Genomic DNA, 19221 nt, shown 5'->3' with positions numbered 1-19221 from the left:
TTACTAGCGGTCACTTTCCGTCCTCGCAGCGTGAGGAACCTCTACTTGGACCTGAAACTTGATTGTTTCTAATCACGTGATAAAGTTAGTTCTCACAAAGGCCGATCTGCAGTTTGCATAATCATCATATATCTGGGGAAAACAACTGACTCGGAGTATAAGTTCGAGAAGCTTAAGCTTTTTGTGAGACACATTGGTCGCAAGAGGGTAGAAAAGTACGAGCACGCAGCAGTGCCGATTCCCCTGACGTTGGCTGGGTAAACCGACTGAAGGTGACCCGCACCGAACACCTCAGGAGCCACTCCGATCGCAGGTGTGTACGTCCCTCCTGAGAAATGGAACCAATATCTGTGTGCTTTGCACTGGAGACAATTACGCACATAAGACGGGCTGGGTCGTGTGTGTGTGTGTGGGGGGGGGGGGGGGGGGAGAGAGGGAGGTAAGACAAGTTATTAGTTACTGAAGATTTGTTAACTGTGTACAGTGTTCTATTAGAAGGATTGCTGATAAGTAATGAGTTATGACAGCAACGTTGCACACATATGATGTTTATGCTGATATTGCAGTAAATGTCAAAAATATGTACCGTGTGTCCACCTCAGTAAGGCAAGTTCGGTTACAGCCAGTGTGGCAACATTATCAGTTTCGCACAGCTATTGCTGCAAGTAGAGTGTTCTCACGCACTAAATCCTTAACAGCAGCTCAACGTTAATCGGCGCAGCGCCAGATTTCTTCACAGAATACTCATTTCGTGGATGTAATATTATAGCTACGTGCAGTTTTCCCTTTTCTTATCAATGTAGAACGCATATGGAGGAAGTTTCATTCATATCTGATGATCGTCTCGTGATATTACTGTAGTGTAGAGAGTGAACTGTTCCTGGTATCTTATTGCGTTCACAGGCGTAAGCGTGTAGTTAAGTTTGAAGTCTCTACGATTAGAGAACGCAGGAAGAGGTGAGGTTGGGGGAATAATTGTGAAGTGTCTAAACTCCACTCCCGTATATAGATCTGTGGTCTTCAATCGGTTTTATTCTTTCTTACTGCAGGAAAATAGTCTCTCTCTTACGGTACTGTCCTACAGTTAAGCATATTCAAGAAAGGAGAGCATCTTTTCGCTACATGGAAAGGTGGAAGATTAGGTTTTAGCGTCCCATTAAGAACGAAATTATTTGGGAAACTTCGAACTAGGAAAGGAAATCGGGGGTGGGGGGGGGGGGTGGGGGTGCCCTTTCGAAATAACCATCCAGACATTTGCCTTATGCTATTTAGGGAAACCACGGAAAACTTGAATTAGAACGGGCGGACGTGGACCTGAACCGTCTTCCTCTGTTTCCGCTACAGGAAGACGGGAGAGCTACAGTACAAGCTAAAGCTTAATCACACTTTGTTTAACTTACTTTGTTACCCAGAATGTGTATTTAGAAAAGGTATGAAGATATGTCTTCCAAAGAACTCCTGAAACCGGAAGATCCTTTCCAAAACAACGAAATAAGAAATAGTGGACGCTACTCCATTACCGTGAAAGAGACACACATATTATCAATGCCAGAAACTGCGGAGTGTTCTGTACCTCTAAGCACTGTTGACAGCCGACTTGTAGATATCATTGTGTTTTGTCGTCATGTAGTTAAGCTTAGACCCAGCCCAGGTAAGGAGAGTTTACTTCTTGTCGACTATGCACTGGCCTACGACGAACATTTCCTGTGTTTCGGATCCGTACTGCAAATCTTGAGATTAAACATTGTGGCCAATGTCTCTATAGCTCATGGCTATCCTCATTCAAGACAACTTTCTAACGTCCCATGTTCCTTTCCTCGCGTCACATACTCAGTAACATGTTCAATATTGTTTCCGTATTATTAGTTTCCTTGCCCGGTCTTGACTATCTTTGTGACTGAGCACATTCAGCAAGTTTCTTTATACAATATGAAAAAAGACTTATGGATAATGATTCTCATGCAATAAGAGTCTTTTATTCATACCGTACCACTGAAGATCGGCACAATGCTCAATAATAGTTCGTTAGAACTGAGCTGCTTTAGCCACTATTATTAAATTAAAATTATCTTCATTGAGAGTTTTAAAATTCAACTATAAATTACGGATAAATACAAAATAAAATAAAAGCGACAGACATATTCGATTACGCAAAAGCCGCGCGGAATTAGCCGAGCGGTCTGAGGCTGGTCCCAGCGGAGGTTCTCTCTCGGGCATGGAAGTGTGTGTTTGTCCTTAGGATAATTTAGGTTAAGTATTGTGTAAGCTTAGGGACTGATGACCTTAGCAGTTAAGTCCCATAAGATTTCAAACACATTTGAACATTTTTGATTACGCAAAAATTTGTATATCAGAAAGAAACTTTGCTTATATTCATTTCATGAAGAATAAAAATGAATTGTTTTTAAAAAAATGGAAGCATACGCATCCGAAATAAATCAAAGCGAGTATTATCAAGTAAAGCACAGCTATGTCACTAAAAATACTTCACGGTTCACCTCACATCAGCTCTTGCCAAAGACGAAATATATACCTCAGCGTCTCTGCAGCTATAAGAATAACAGGTTTATGTAATAAGCGTACTTCATAAAAATAATACAACAAAAACAAAACGAAACAAAACTGGCAGAAACAACTCTAGACGCCACTAAAAAAAAATCCGCAGAATCTTAATGGTGTTCATGTAACGTCTCCTAAGGCACATCAAGGTTGACCATGAAAACGTAACAAGAAGGAAGATAACAAAAACTGCAATATATATCGCCAAAACAGGAATGAAACAATTCCACGAACACTAACAAACTTCCAGTACAACACTGACAATAAATTACTTACAAATACTTTTTCGATGTATGAGGACTTCAAATGATGTATTTACTAAACTATCAATTGCGTTAGCACTGTTTCAATATTCTTGATACATAATTTCAGTTTTTCATTTCGTTAACAGTGTATCACGTGAGCTACGTTTTGTAAACAAAATTATGTTTTGACGTTAGTTGATGAAATGTCTTATTGCGCATTACTTTGACTGACTTAATAACAATTGCACCGAATTCGTAGCATGAAGTTATCAAAGCCGACTCGTCATACCACAATCTACATCACACCCCGTATTGTATTTTAATTCAAATAATCGGAGCATTGAACAAAGCGGAGAAAGTATGCTCACCGGAAGAAGAACCGTATCCCATCAGATTATGAGCCTTGCGTTCGTTCTCACAGACACTTCGCTCAGTAAGCCACATCATGTAAAACCGACTACCGAAATCTGAACTAACAATTTAATTTATTTTGACGGGGAGAACAGATTCCTACAAGTGCTATCTTTTTTCCACCCTTTGATCGGTCGCGGCATGGAAACCACAGCGAAAATCAGAAATGTTTTATTTGCAACATTTACTTCTCTACATAGTCGCCTCTCCTACATAGGTTTTTGTCGTAGTGTGGTACCAACTTTCCAGTACCTTAGTTACAGAATGCAGCCGTCTGTGAATTCCTGCTGTTCCCTAAGCCGGTCTGCAGCTCGTTATCTGTGTCAAAACTCTATCGTTATATCGAGCGGTTCATGTGATAAAAGAGATGAAAATCAGAGGGAGCCAAGTTCGCGTTGTATGGTGGGTGATCAAACACTTCCCATCGAAAACGCTGCAGAAGCGTCTACATTGCACCTGCAGTGTGCGGCCGAGGGTTGTCATGAAGAAAGAAACATATGACAGTTACTTTATGTGGGCTGTATAAAAGCAGGCACTGCGCTCTTGAGGGGAGACACTTGTTCTAAGCATCTTTATGGGCTCACTGTGAGCTCAGAATTGAAAATGGTGACGTGACGCAATAGACGGGCATACCAGAAACACCGTGACACAGATCTGTGCAAAGCTTCACCGGATTTTCTCTGTGGTTTCAATTTCGCGACAGACTGGAGGTTGAAAAGAAATAGCCATCGTTTTATAAGATGTGAAGTACAGACTATCTGAAATTATCTTTGTGTGTCCCAGGCTAAATGATTTAACTGAGTGGCTCCTAATGATTTAATCACCCTTCTGTGCAGGAACTGGAGGATCTGAAGAAGGCTTATGGCGAGAGTCAGGGCTTGCGCATCCTGGCGTTCCCGTGCAACCAGTTCAACGGCCAGGAGCCGGGAGACAGCGAGCAAATCGCCTGCTTCGCCCTCAGGACCATGGGTGCCACTTTTGACCTCTTCGAGAAGGTATGTTTAGTGTCAAGGTAGTTTATTGAACAGTAATAACTACAGCTATGCAACGACAGTAGTCAGATAAACCAGAGCCATTGAGAACGGCCATCGGCTTTCTTAAATGACGTTTAAACAAACCCCGAAATGCAACAAATACATGATTTCAAGATGACGACCATGACACCGGAAATTGGGGTTCTGAGCGGGGAAACACTGAAATTTAAAATAATAACCACAAAATCACCGCAACAACCACAGAAATACGATACAGTGGTTGGTGCGAAGAACACACTCAGCTGAAAATTCTGATACCAACGCAGAAAGTCATAACGCAATACCAACACAGATAATGAAAAATCACACCAATTAACGGAACGTGGTATCGACAACATCACTTGATCTATATATACTGCCTGACAATAAATTAAGTTAGGTCATGTTGCTCAAGGGGAATTAAGTCAAATTTACGAAGAGCTTGCTAGTTGGTTGTTGGTGCTTACGGACGCTGAACGCCGAAGTTATCAGCAAAGAGCTTGCTAGTATGAAGCCACTTATCACAATGATGTTGTAGACCTTCTCACCCCGATGCATTCACTGATGCGGGTGGGAAGGGTGTCATAAAGCCGTTCTATCCTGTCCTGAGATAAGTTGGCCCGAAACTGTTGTAACTGGTTCTTGACATCCTGGATACTGCTACTGGGACACAGTTGACGTCCAGGCTGACCCCACACACGTTCTGTCAGCGACTGGTTCGAGGATTTTGCTGGTCACGGGAGTAACTCAACTTCTAGCAGACAAGTCGTAGAGATCAGTGTCATATGTGAACGAGCATTTCGCCATTGAAAAATGGCACCACTATACTGCCATATGAGAGGCAGGATGCTCCGACATACTGTTGAGCCGTCAGAATTTCCTCAGTCACAACCAAAGAGTAACACCGCTGCCTCTCCAAAACATTTGAAGAATAAGATCCCTCCAAAGGTCGCCACCATGCTTAGCGTTAGCGCTGAAACGGCAGGTAGCGTGGGAGTGGGGAGTGGATGGAGCTTGTGGTTTTATTGGAAAATTCAACTTCATCATTCATTAATAAAAACAAAAATTGAACATTACACATCACTGAACAGCGAACTCACGCTGGCTGATGGCAACACTTAGATATCGAAATATATTTGTTAAATTTGGCTGTAAGACAGCTAATCTTTAACCTCATAACTGATATCGAAACGTAGGGCTGCAATCTCTAATGCGCATTATGTTAAAACACTAAATACGAGGGCGGTTCAGAAAGTAACCTCCGATTGGTCACAGTGCGGGTTGTGGGGGGAGTAGCGACGCCATCTGTGCGTTCACGCACTCAACAGGTCAGTCGGCATCAAGCCGTGGTCGAGTGAACGTCGTACCTGCGCTAGTTTAGTTTTTGTGGCAGTTTGAAATGTGTGCTGCAATAGAAAACCCCGCCAAATGTGAAGTGCGTGCTGTCATAAGGTTTTTTACAGCCAAAGGATATTCTGCAGCAGCTGTTCATTGTGAGCTTTGTGCCGTGTATGGACCAAGAGTTATGAGTGAAGGAGTTGTCCGTGAATGGGTACGTTTATTTAAAAGTGGACGAGAAAACGTTCATGATGAAGAGAGGAGTGGTAGACCATCATTGGTGACTGACGAACTCGTTCAGACAGTTGATGCAAAAGTTCGTGAAAATCGACGTTTCTCAATGTCGGAGTTGTCTACTGGTTTTCCACAGATTTCTAAGACTCTCTTGTACGAGATAGTGACAGCAAGATTGGGTTACCGTAAGTTCTGTGCACGATGGGTGCCCAAAATTCTTACCGACCACCACAAAACTCAAAGAATGGCCTCTGCATTAGACTTTCTGTCACGTTATGAGGACGAAGGAGAACCATTGTTAAACAGAATCGTGACCGGTGACGAAACCTGGATTAAGTACGTGAACCCTGAGACAAAAGAACAATCAAAGATGTGGGCACATTCAAATTCGCCTACCAAACCAAGAAAAGCCTCGCAAGATTTTTCTGCCAGAAAACTGATGGCAACGGTGTTTTGGGATGCCAAAGGGGTGTTGTTGGTTGAATTCATGGAACGTGGTACGACCATTAATCAAGATGTGTACTGTGAAACAATAAAAAAGTTACGACGGGCTATACAGAACAAACGCCGTGGTATGCTGACTTCCGGTATCGTTTTTTTGCACGATAACGCCCGTCCTCACTCTGCTCGCAGAACAACGGCCCTTCTTGAGTCCTTCAAGTGGGACGTTATCAACCATCCACCTTACAGCCCAGACCTGGCGCCAAGTGATTATCACCTCTTCATGCATTTGAAGAAATGGCTCGGGTCACAGCGGTTTGATGACGACGAAGAGCTCAAAGATGCGGTCACAGGCTGGCTCCAGGCACAAGCGGGTGATTTTTATGCAGAAGGAATTTCAAAGCTTGTGAAGAGATACGATAAGTGCCTCAATCGCTATGGAGACTATGTATTAAAATAGTGCAAAGATGTAGTTGTAAGATGTATATATTAAAATATTTTTATTTAACTTGGTGTATTTTTTTAAATCAACCGGAGGTTACTTTCTGAACGGCCCTCGTAACAAACTCAGGTATACACATATTATCAGAACACAAGGATACAGAAAAGACGATAACTGAGTGCTGACGGCTAATATTAACACTCAAAATATTAAGACAAATGTTTCAGATAATTCTGTAAAGTGACTATTCACGCAAAATTTTACACAAGAACACGCAAGATAGAGTCACATTGATGTGACCACCGCCTATGTTTTACGTCAACGCGCAGTAACCACTCACAGACGGCAAGTCGCAGCACTGGTTATGAGGGTAGTACAAATGGTTCAAATGGCTCTGAGCACTATGGGACTTAACGTCTGAGGTCATCATTCCCCTAGAACTTAGAACTACTTAAACCTAACTAACCTAAGGACAGCACACACATCCATGCCCGAGGCAGGATTCGAACCTGCGACCGTAGTGGTCTTGCGGGTCCAGATTGTAGCGCCTAGAACCGCTCGGCCACTCCGGCCGGCAGGGTAGTACATAGAGCGTGTCGTGGTGGGGTGGTAGGGTTGGGAGGGGCGAAGGGGGCGGACGCGGTACACAGTGCAGTCGTTGTCGTAATATGAAAAAGGAGCGATTTCTCTGACGTCCAAAAGGGCGTGATTATTAGCTCTTGCGCCAGTGTATGTGGACCAAAACTTTAGGCATTGGATGTATTAATTATGCTTTATGCGCATACATTTTAGTATATCAGCAAACATTTAACACAGAATGCTTCGCAGGTTGATATTCGAGTTCTATCTGCCATATCGGTGAAGGGAGGGAGGAGAGTTAACGGTGATGTTCTAAAGTCTGGCACTCCTCCGGTAACACATTTACTGGAAGTCAGCAGCGGCCTTGACGGACAAGTCTCACATCATGGGTTTGGATAACTTTTTGGGACTCGTGGAATTGTAAAAGTCGGATCTAAGCTATTGCTCTAAGTTTTGGGCCTCAGAGGCTTCTCGATCCACCTAAAGTAAAATGGTACATTTTATATTCTAAAATGTGTAATTGTTTTATTGCCATTAATTTTGACCAGTTTATCTGTCGGAGCGACTAGCAAGATGCACCCTACAGCTGCTATCGATGTCAGGTAGCAGTAACAGATTTGTGAGAATTCTGACAGCCGTATCTTTGCTTTCCTCGGGCAACTTTCTTACCAGACCGACACGAGCTAAAAAAGAGAATGCGGAGTCGTCAATAACAGACGTAGTGTCACACTTTTCTTTAGTTCATGGTACTGAAAAGCGTTTAGGAAGACTGAGAATTGTATTATTGAACAAAAAGCACTTTAACTATGTAATGTCCAGTTACATTTCCAAATAATATTTTCAACGCATCTTCCTCACCCATGTGGACGTAGCTACGAATAGGTCCTTTTAAGGCCTGTCTGAATACCAACTTTTCGTAAACTTCTAAGTGAAGTATGGCAGTACGGTTCAAGATTTGTCTCGAGACATAGTAGTTTCGTTGTTGGTGAATTTTGTTTTATGGACATTAGGCCGTGGCCCAAAGCGCACCACGTCGAGTTGCTGCACTACGCTCAGCAAAAGGAGGTCCGACACGATACTCCGAAGTATCCCATGTCTTTCGTCACTTCAGTGTACTTACAGTACACAATCGAGAGCCAGGTCATGGTTCTTAGTTGTCCCTGCGGCAGTTCATGTGCCATCTTTTTCTTCGTTCGGGGTCACTTGAAAATTTAAACATGCAAAAACCATTTTAGTACAGTTCACAACTATTCGGTACTCTTCATGCTTGAAATATCAAATATTTTGTAAGAAATATTCGCCTCCGGCTGGGAACAAGTAACTGTTTCAGAGGGGTCTAATAATTCCTAACTGCGCTTTTAAATGCATACAAGTTCTCGACAGCACACGACAAAATTAGGAGCTTTTCAACGTAATATTGATTTCCCATGTACTCTGCAAGGAGCCGAAAGTTCGCGAGTGTGGCGGACAAGCCTACTCGACGTCAACTAGATGTACAGGCCCTGAAACGAACTTGTGACGTCACACTAGTAGGCTTGTCTGCCACACTTTGGGAACGCTCGGCTCCGTGCAGGGCCCACAAGAAATCCATACTTAATTGAAGAGGTACTGACTAGAGGTCTTTATTTTGCCGTGTGCTATGGAGAGCGTGTGTGCATGCATTTAAATGCGCAATCAAAAATTATTAAATTCGTCTGAAACAGTTACTCGCTCTCTGCCGGAGACTGCTGCAGACGTTCGTAAGACCTGCAGAGTCACGTGCTGTGACGTACGCTACATGTCCTGTCTTTCTGGTGGGCCTGGAACCTACTAGTGTGACGTCACAACTTCGTTACAGTGTCGTATATCTTGTTGGCGACGCCAGCGAGTCCTGTGGCGTAGTACCCGAACTCCCCGTCTCGTGGGCGCATAGATTCCACTCGTGATTCTCCGCCGCAGCGCACGCGTCACCCGTCACCTGAATGTGCTGTCGGAGACTCCCTCAGAAAGGAAAGGTAGCACAAGAGTTCTCAACTGTAGACTCTCAGCATTTCCGCTACATACGCAACGGTTTTGAAAGAAATTTCCGCCATTAGACTGGAAATTACTACAAGTTGTATAGGTTAAATACTGTCTTTCACAACTATGATAAAAGTCTTATTAAGACGAGACGCGTTTCGCGTTATTTAAAAGCATCTTCAGTGGTTAGGTTTTGTTGTTGTTGCTTATTGCATTCTTCTTCGTCTTCTGTGTGTATGTGTTGAGTTTTTGAACACAACGATTACACTGCACTTAATAAATTCACATTTCTATGTTGGGAAATATCACTATCCTCTAGCATGGCTCCACATTCCACCCACCGATGTTTGAATGCGAGGAGGCGGAAGAGGGGGAAGTTGCGAAAGCGTGGCATCTGAAGGGCAATGCTGCCGCACTCCATATGACTTTGTTTTATAGTTCACATTTCCCAAGAACACAGAACACAAACAAAAGTAGTTTTCAGTATTATTTCAATATTTTTGGCGCACTGAAGACGCAATATAATTTTAATCTGGTACAAACTGTCGCCATATAGACAGGCGCAGGCAGTTTCGCAGATTTTCGGGCTGAGGTTGTCACGTATTCGTGACTTACTTAATTTCATAGTGGGAAAAAGTATTTCATACACAAGTATTGGTTGAAATATTGTAGCACTTTTGCAAACTCATTACGGACACTTGGGAAATCTACATGAAGAAAGCAGTGTAGACGTCTTGAGCAGTTTAAAGTAAAATGATTTGTCTTTAAAACTGGAATTACAGTGCAGATCAGTCAGCTACACCTGAACTGGGGCGCTTTTAACGGAAACGGCAAACGGTCACGCAAAGAGCACGAAGACTGGTATAAGACTGGAAGTGTCCTCAAGGTTCAAATGGTTCAAATGGCTCTGAGCACTATGCGACTTAACTTCTGAGGTCATCAGTCGCCTAGAACTTAGAACTAATTAAGCCTAACTAACCTAAGGACGTCACACACATAATTGCCCGAGGCAGGATTCGAACCTGCGACCGTAGGGGTCACGGGGTTCCAGACTGTAGCGCCTAGAACCGCACGGCCACTCCGGCTGGCGTCATCAAGGCATTAGAAAACTATTCTTTTAATTCTTTGAACGCACAATAAATTCTTCAGACCGCATGTTTTCTTTGATGCCAGTGAGCTTACGCAACTGGTCGGTGTTTGTCAGAATTTGTACCTTCTATAGTGGAGTCGTTTTTCTTAAATGCATCCCTATCAAATAAGAAATAAGTTGTTTGTTACCTCACGATATCTTACTTTGTTCAGTGTACACTCAAGTTCACTTAAAATGAGAGATCTGCAATCCATTCCGGATGTTCTAATTTTCGTCCCTGCACTCTTGTTTCCTTAATAAATTCAACAATAGAGGGTTTTAAATCGAAAAATAGTTCCAGCATGCTCCTTGACTTAATCAATGTACTTTTCAGTAATATATAAAGTCTTCAACACTTGCAACTGACAGTGCTGTTCTTATCGCCAATTTCTTCACGGGCTCCATGCCTGCAAATTCATAGCAAAGTGCTGCTTGAAGTAAAAACAAAGAATCCTGTCTGTTGATCGCTGAAATATTTTTTTTTCATTGTCAAATAAGCGTTTAAATTCTTCTGCCTTTATAGCAAATTTGCAGTACCAATCGAATATACACTCCTGGAAATTGAAATAAGAACACCGCGAATTCATTGTCCCAGGAAGGGGAAACTTTATTGACACATTCCTGGGGTCAGATACATCACATGATCACACTGACAGAACCACAGGCACATAGACACAGGCAACAGAGCATGCACAATGTCGGCACTAGTACAGTGTATATCCACCTTTCGCAGCAATGCAGGCTGCTATTCTCCCATGGAGACGATCGTAGAGATGCTGGATGTAGTCCTGTGGAACGGCTTGAGCCGGCCGCGGTGGTCTCGTGGTTCTAGGCGCGCAGTCCGGAACCGTGGGACTGCTACGGTCGCAGGTTCGAATCCTGCCTCGGGCATGGATGTGTGTGATGTCCTTAGGTTAGTTAGGTTTAAGTAGTTCTAAGTTCTAGGGGACTGATAACCACAGCAGTTGAGTCCCATAGTGCTCAGAGCCATTTGAACCATTTTTTTTGGAACGGCTTGCCATGCCATTTCCACCTGGCGCCTCAGTTGGACCAGCGTTCGTGCTGGACGTGCAGACCGCGTGAGACGACGCTTCATCCAGTCCCAAACATGCTCAATGGGGGACGGATCCGGAGATCTTGCTGGCCAGGGTAGTTGACTTACACCTTGTAGAGCACGTTGGGTGGCACGGGATACATGCGGACGTGCATTGTCCTGTTGGAACAGCAAGTTCCCTTGCCGGTCTAGGAATGGTAGAACGATGGGTTCGATGACGGTTTGGATGTACCGTGCACTATTCAGTGTCCCCTCGACGATCACCAGTGGTGTACGGCCAGTGTAGGAGATCGCTCGCCACACCATGATGCCGGGTGTTGGCCCTGTGTGCCTCGGTCGTATGCAGTCCTGATTGTGGCGCTCACCTGCACGGCGCCAAACACGCATACGACCATCATTGGCACCAAGGCAGAAGCGACTCTCATCGCTGAAGACGACACGTCTCCATTCGTCCCTCCATTCACGCCTGTCGCGACACCACTGGAGGCGGGCTGCACGATGTTGGGGCGTGAGCGGAAGACGGCCTAACGGTGTGCGGGACCGTAGCCCAGCTTCATGGAGACGGTTGCGAATGGTCCTCGCCGATACCCCAGGAGCAACAGTGTCCCTAATTTGCTGGGAAGTGGCGGTGCGGTCCCCTACGGTACTGCGTAGGATCCTACGGTCTTGGCGTGCATCCGTGCGTCGCTGCGGTCCGGTCCCAGGTCGACGGGCACGTGCACCTTCCGCCGACCACTGGCGACAACATCGATGTACTGTGGAGACCTCACGCCCCACGTGTTGAGCAATTCGGCGGTACGTCCACCCGGCCTCCCGCATGCCCACTATACGCCCTCGCTCAAAGTCCGTCAACTGCACATACGGTTCACGTCCACGCTGTCGCGGCATGCTACCAGTGTTAAAGACTGCGATGGAGCTCCGTATGCCACGGCAAACTGGCTGACACTGACGGCGGCGGTGCACAAATGCTGCGCAGCTAGCGCCATTCGACGGCCAACACCGCGGTTCCTGGTGTGTCCGCTGTGCCGTGCGTGTGATCATTGCTTGTACAGCCCTCTCGCAGTGTCCGGAGCAAGTATGGTGGGTCTGACACACCGGTGTCAATGTGTTCTTTTTTCCATTTCCAGGAGTGTATAACTGCGTGATAGATATTGAGAATTGTCATTCCTCTCTTCTGTCATTCCCATTCAGTTTTAAAGGCTTGTGCAGACAGCCACTTGACTTTTGAACGTCCTTCATACCACGAGCTAATAGCAAATGCTGAACAGCGCTGACACCACGATTATGCCGAACAGAAGAGAGTTGTGCCGTCCGAAAAACGCCACTCCGCAATAGTAAGTGAAAAGTGGCGCTGTAAAGGGCACTCCCGAGAAGGTCCGTACAAAGCCGAGACAGGGCGAGCCACTGCCTGCACGCGATCGTCACACCCGGCCGCCAACTGTCCTGCATCCACCGAAATAAAACGTGATGCGCTAAGAGAAGTTCCTCGAATACCAGGCAGTCCACAAGACTAGTGAAATGGCACGATAATAAGAACGGTGGGAAAATTCGGTTCTGCCGTTAAAACCTTCTTATACGATCGACTTTCCTGTCTCAATTAACTACTCAAGAGAAGTGAGTCTACTGCAGAGACCTTGTCCTTTCATTCTTTTACTGAAAATAATCTGTTTTGAGTGATTATTTTCGTTTGCACGTGATCGCCATAACTGAGTGTGTTCTGAGAGCCGTGGCACGTTAAGTTGTGAAAGTAAGGTAATGGGGAGCTATATGTTTTTAAGAAAAGATCGAAATATAAGGAACAAAACTTAGTAACAAGCAATCATAATAGAGTTTATTAATGATCAAAGCAGAAATCATACTGGAAATTCTTGTCGGAGGTCGTGTGGTAAATTATTTACACCCATGGAAACTGAAAGAACGGGACAGGTGTTATCCAAATATTTCAAGAAATGTTTATCTATTTGGTAGAGAAAACATAAACTTACAAACTCATCGAACAACATCTGGAACGCAATAAACGGCGCATTTTTGCTTTATCCTTTGTGTACTGTTTTCTTCCTAATTACCAAGTAGCATCGAAAATTATTTTTCTCGTCAAATAGTTCCGATTTTTTCATTGTTGAAATAATTTTCATTAAAACACGGTTATCTATTTATATCCTTATTTATGCATAGTGTATAAATGGCTCTGAGCACTATGGGACTTAACTTCTGAGGCCATCAGTCCCCTAGAACTTAGAACTACTTAAACCTAACTAAGGACATGAAACACATCCATGCCCGAGGCAGGATTCGAACCTGCGACCGTAGCGGTCGCGCGGTTCCAGACTGTAGCGCCTAGAACCGCTCTGCCACCCTGGCCGGCCATAGTGTATACCTTTTCTCTGTAAAACGTGAATACCTTCTTGCTTCCAGGTATTACGTCTCCCTTGTAGGCGAACACCAGTAGAAAAAATACCAGGACGTTGTGCAACTTTTCAGTGTTTCAGGAAAACAAAGGACAGAATACAATAAAGATTACGAAGACACGAAAGCACAAAATTCATTTCAGTAGTAGGAGTTAGCTCGGCCAGAACTGGTTTACGTCTGGTGTCAGCAGACGCTGCCACGGTCCCCTGTTTCTGCATATGCCCAGGGTGCAGCATGATCGGAAATTTAGAACTCCAGACTCAACACAGTCTACAGATCGTGGACGCCATAGAAACACTCGCATCGTGGTCGGTTGCTGATTTACAAGCGGGCACGAAAGGTACACGTACTTCTGCTCGTGTGGATCGGGTTTAAGATGCAGCCCATCCAACTAAGTAAGGAAAGCCGAACGATGTCTCCCTGGTCTCTCACGGAGAGAAGAAAGAAAGCGTCTACTGGGTACCTAGTCCACTGTCATGAAGTTAGTCAATTAAATGCAACATATTTATTTAAATACTATAACAATACTGGTTCTGAATAATGAAACAGAAGTTTCTTTTCAGCAGTACAAGCGGGATTCCCGCCTTAGAAATATTTTTTCAGCGTGGATTCCATCTTCTTGGGCTCGGTGGTAGGAGCGAATCTTTCCCATTTAATGCAGGCTACCAATCCAGGATTTAGTACAGCATGCGGCATGCGGCTGCTGATCACAAATGGCTACAGAGAATAAAAAAACTCCTACGGAAAACCCCCTACAAGCATCGGAACGTGAAAGAAAGGCGTATCAGATTACCATTATTACTATACAATACTGATAAGTCAGTGAATGAAATTGTAGAAGAGGTTCGAAAATAACGCACCTCTTTCGAAGACTTTTAGCAGTTACAGAGCTGTGTTAATGTGCGCAATATGATGTTATTTTTCACATTATAATACGCATTGAACTGTATGTACTAAGTAGGATATGTATTTAACAGATGGATGCTTTTCCCCTTGCCTCTTGAGCCTGGACAGTTTTGGTTTATTCGTTTCAATGTTGCAAGGCATCCTAAGGTTAATGGCATAATTAGGTAATTTAGTACTTCAAGGAAGTAGCGACAGTTAATGTGCAAACTTAAGTCCAGCAGCAGCAGCAGGTATTTACTTTCAGTTTCCAAGAGCACTTGGGCCGCATCAGGGCTTGTGAGTAGTTGCATATCGTATTGCCCGACTGCATATTGAGATCACGTTTCGAATGCTAACTTCAACATTGCTCCTGCCTTTTTTTGTAAAACGCAAAACTTAAACTCAATTGATTTTGTCACAAGAGTCCACTTGAATTTTGCCGGCTGGAGTGGCAGAGCGGTTCTAGGCGCTACAGTCTGGAACAGCGCGACCGCTACGGTCGCAGGTTCGAATCCTGCCTCGGGCATGGATGAGTGTGATGTCCTTAGGTTAGTTAGGTTTAAGTAGTTCTAGGGGACTGATGACCTTAGCAGTTAAGTCCCATAGTGCTCAGAGCCATTTGAACCATTTGAACCACTTGAATTTTGGTTTAAAATTCTTGCATTACTTACTTGAAGAATTAATGATATTGTCTACAATATTTATGTTTCTGGTTCTTTTGCAGCAACTTTAATTAAATGAAGCGACAACGGATTTATGGCTCCACGTGGAAATGGTATTATTTTCTCAGACAAAAGTATATAATAATCCAACAACCTTTCAAAAAAATATCTCTAAAGCAATTCACATTGACTACACCATTCTTACTACAAGTATGAATGTCTGTCATTTACTGGTATGCCAAGTCATAAAATAAACAAAATAAATCGAGTTATCAGATAAGGAATAGCTGATCATGTTTTGTTCCGCCGATGCTTGGCCGTCGCCTGCAGTGCCCTTCGTGATCAGTTGTGTAATTTTAGAAACCAGACGTACTGGAACAGCCATCTCACAATCCATGGCGCCCAGCCTGTTTTGCCAGCAGCGAGATTTGTTACTAAAAAAGAAGATGCAAGTAGAAAAATATAACAAAATTTTCTTCAAAAAAATTTGGTCGCTCAAATCAGATATTTTATTCCCGAAAAAAAAAAAAAAAACCACCTGGACTCAACCACTTGTGAGGCAAACTGCGGAGCTATTTGACTGAGAAGTAGCGGCTCCGGTGTGCTGACCACATGCCCCTCCATATCCGCATCCAGTGACACCTGTGAGCTGAGGATGACACGGCGGCCGGTCGTTGAGCCTTCATGACCTGTTCGGGCGGAGTTCAGTTTTTGAAAAAACCCACCAGGGAGAACCGAAGCTAACACACATAATGTAATAGCGTTTACTCTGTACGAACTTGTGCTCTGTCTCTAATAAGCTATTTGTCGATGGGAGGTTAAGCCATAATTTTGTTTTTCCTTCTGAAGTTACGTTTCCGTATGTTCTGCTTCCAGCTTTCTCATGAGTGATTTTTATTGTTTGTGTGAATATGCATCGCTACGTTGAAAATAAAAATTTAGAAATTAGAACGGTTCTGCATTTCTGCATAAAATAAATCACTGTTTACATTTCCTCGAGAAGAATTCTTTTGTGCTTTGCCGGTTAGTTAAATTACATTAATAGTCGATTTAGCTCAATCAAATATTAAAGAGATGTCAGTATACTTTCCTGGTCAGCCTAAAGAGAACATTCGTTATGAGCAACTACTGTTATTATTCAATTCGTTGCTAAAACTAAGTATGGTTTACCACATTTTGTTTAGGCTCCGTGAGTGGTTTTAAACCACTGTGCAATTTGCAGGGGGGGATGGGGGGGATTTCCCCCCCTCTGCATCAGACCATCCCCTCCTCTGGTTTTAGTTTATGCATCCCAACCTGGGATGTTTATTTCCCACGCACTCGAGTAAAACTTTAAATACAATTTAAATTTGTGGAGCCGAACACTGAAAGCTTTTAATAAGTCTTACTATTAATGCTATTAATATGTTTCAGTTTTCTATCATCAGAAAAAGTACAGCTTTTCACAAATGTGCCTCTACTTTTTGAATTCCCCTCGTATACCTGTATGTAGATGATTTTGTAATTAAGCTTTACCTATAATGTACTTTTAAAGATATAACAAGGGATGGCTTTTCTGATAGTGCATATGCCTGAATAGTGAGTTTCGGCATTAACGTCTATTTATAAATAGTTGTTTAACCATGTGTAACGCCACGGTCCAAGCTAGTAACACGTATAATTCTACTAACCCCCTAAGACATCCCCCCCTCCCACTGGTAAAAGCACAAATCGCACCCTGTTTTAAACCAAATTTGCATTGCGGAGATGTTACTTTCACAGTTATTTGGTGAGCTGTACAACTTGGAAACGAAATGTTCTCTAGCTCTTGTACATTATCGAACAACTGAATACTGCTTTATTTGCAAGAGTGTGAAACAGTCGTAAAATTTGCATTCGCTGCTTTTATAGCTGTATTATTGTGCTGACCCGTCTAATAAACCACATCAAACAGCTCTCGAGTTCATATTACAAACACTCTTATTTACCTCTGCGTCTGCGTCATCTGGAAAACGATGGGAAGGAATGAGTTTAGAGCAATAACTTGGAGGGGAATTAATGGAAGGTAGTGTCTGCTGGAGAATAATATTGGTGCTAACTTGTGTTTTCTGTTATAAAGGTTGACGTCAATGGCGATGACGCGCACCCCTTGTGGAAGTTCCTGAAGAAGAAACAACCTGGAACACTGGGAAACGCTATAAAGTGGAATTACACCAAGTTCGTCGTGGATCGGAACGGAATACCCGTGGAAAGATTCGCTCCTACCACCGAGCCCAAGAAGATGGAATCCACGCTGAAAAAATATTTCTAAGGCGGGAATCCCGCTTGTACTGCTGAAAAGAAACTTCTGTTTCATTATTCAGAACCAGTATTGTTATAGTATTTAAATAAATATGTTGCATTTAATTGACTAACTTCATCGTATTCAGTTTCGTACAGGTTCGTACCCCAGAGGAGTTATGCCCGTACTCACCTGAATAAGCAATGTTTTACTTCTCTTGGCCCTTCGTGTAGTAGAAGGGAAGGAGTTTGTACCTCGCAATCGTATATTAGGCGAAGGTGAGAGGGAGAGATTCCTACTTATCATGACAGGGCATTGGTAAAAAGTCCGAAGGTAGAAGGAAGAGCTCTTGCTTGGAATTATAGGATCACTTTAGCGGGTATTAGTCATGTATGTAAGTATAATGCTTAACATTTAGTAGAAAATCATACAGAACGGGAGAAGCTTCCAGTTTTTACCATCTGTTCTAATCATTGGAGACAAAAGCTTTGAGATACAGTTTGTTCCGGGTACCATCAGAAAAAATACAGGATTCACTATTCATAGCACATAAACGCAAAGCCAGATGTCTGTGCACGTTCCGTAATTTGCGTAAGTCCATAGGCTAGGATCTCCTTCCGGCTGTAACTCTGCTCGAGTGTCTGATATCATACTGCTGTCCACTAATAATTCCCGTCATCAATACTGAGTCTATTTTCACTCTTTTTTTTTTAAATTCAGGGTAGATCCTTTGCACCCATTGTATGATACGGGATTTGGCACCTTAAGTGTGACGTGAAACTTCTAATGACGTGATAAGGCCTCGAAAATTTCTTCGTTGTCCGCCTTGTAAGCAATTCTCTGTTGCATACTGCTAACTATGCCGGTGGCTGTATGAGAATTCCCTTGTCGCAATGCCTGTTACAAGTTAGCTCCGATGTAACAAACCACTTCTTATCTGCTATGAGTAAACGCTACTGGTAACCACATGATACTAGCAGAGTTGAGAGAGTTCATGAATCGAAAGATATTCGCTAGTGTTAATATTGTACATGTCACACATGAATGTATGGCTATTTGCCTATGTTGGAAATCAGTTTATCTATAGATGATACAGGACATTTTGAGCACAATATGTCCAGGTGAACTGTAATGGTACGAGACTGAAATAGTCTCTGGCAAAAAAAGACTGAATGAATACGTTAGTTTCTGAAAATACTGCATTGCTTATGTATCTTCATGTGAAATCTATTGTAAAAAAATTCTCGAAGCCTCCGACCAAGTGCAAAAGAAATTTATTAAGAAAGAAAGTCACTGTACGAGATTCTGAGACGTAGAAATAGTTTAATGAATTCGTCTGCACAAACATATGTGTGGCTTAAGTATACGCCTTTTTATAGTGACAAAGCTTGCTTAAAGTATTTCCTACATACAACTGTTACTTTTAAATGTGAAGACATATAACATTAATTATGTAACATGACTGCTTCGATATTACTTGCCATGTATGTAAATTAAAGACTGTGAAAAATATTTCAGAATAAAATTTTCTGTCATAGAACTTGATTGCTACTAGGGCAACT

At 43.1% G+C, this 19221-nt stretch overlaps 1 protein-coding gene across 1 annotated transcript in view; it reads left to right on the top strand.

The window, feature by feature from the left end:
* LOC126263176 (phospholipid hydroperoxide glutathione peroxidase-like) overlaps positions 1-18312 on the top strand; it is a 41962-nt gene extending 23650 nt beyond the window's left edge. Inside the window, exons 3-4 of the mRNA XM_049960227.1 lie at positions 4052-4210; positions 17498-18312. Of these exons, the coding sequence (XP_049816184.1) occupies positions 4052-4210; positions 17498-17689 (351 nt within the window). The 3' untranslated portion in view covers positions 17690-18312. The remainder of the gene's footprint in view (positions 1-4051; positions 4211-17497) is intronic.
* Positions 18313-19221: the final 909 nt, after the last annotated feature.

Source organism: Schistocerca nitens, chromosome 1, assembly GCF_023898315.1.
Source record: "Schistocerca nitens isolate TAMUIC-IGC-003100 chromosome 1, iqSchNite1.1, whole genome shotgun sequence".
Taxonomy (NCBI): Eukaryota; Metazoa; Arthropoda; class Insecta; order Orthoptera; family Acrididae; genus Schistocerca; species Schistocerca nitens.
This window is presented reverse-complemented; position numbering and strand designations above follow the sequence as displayed.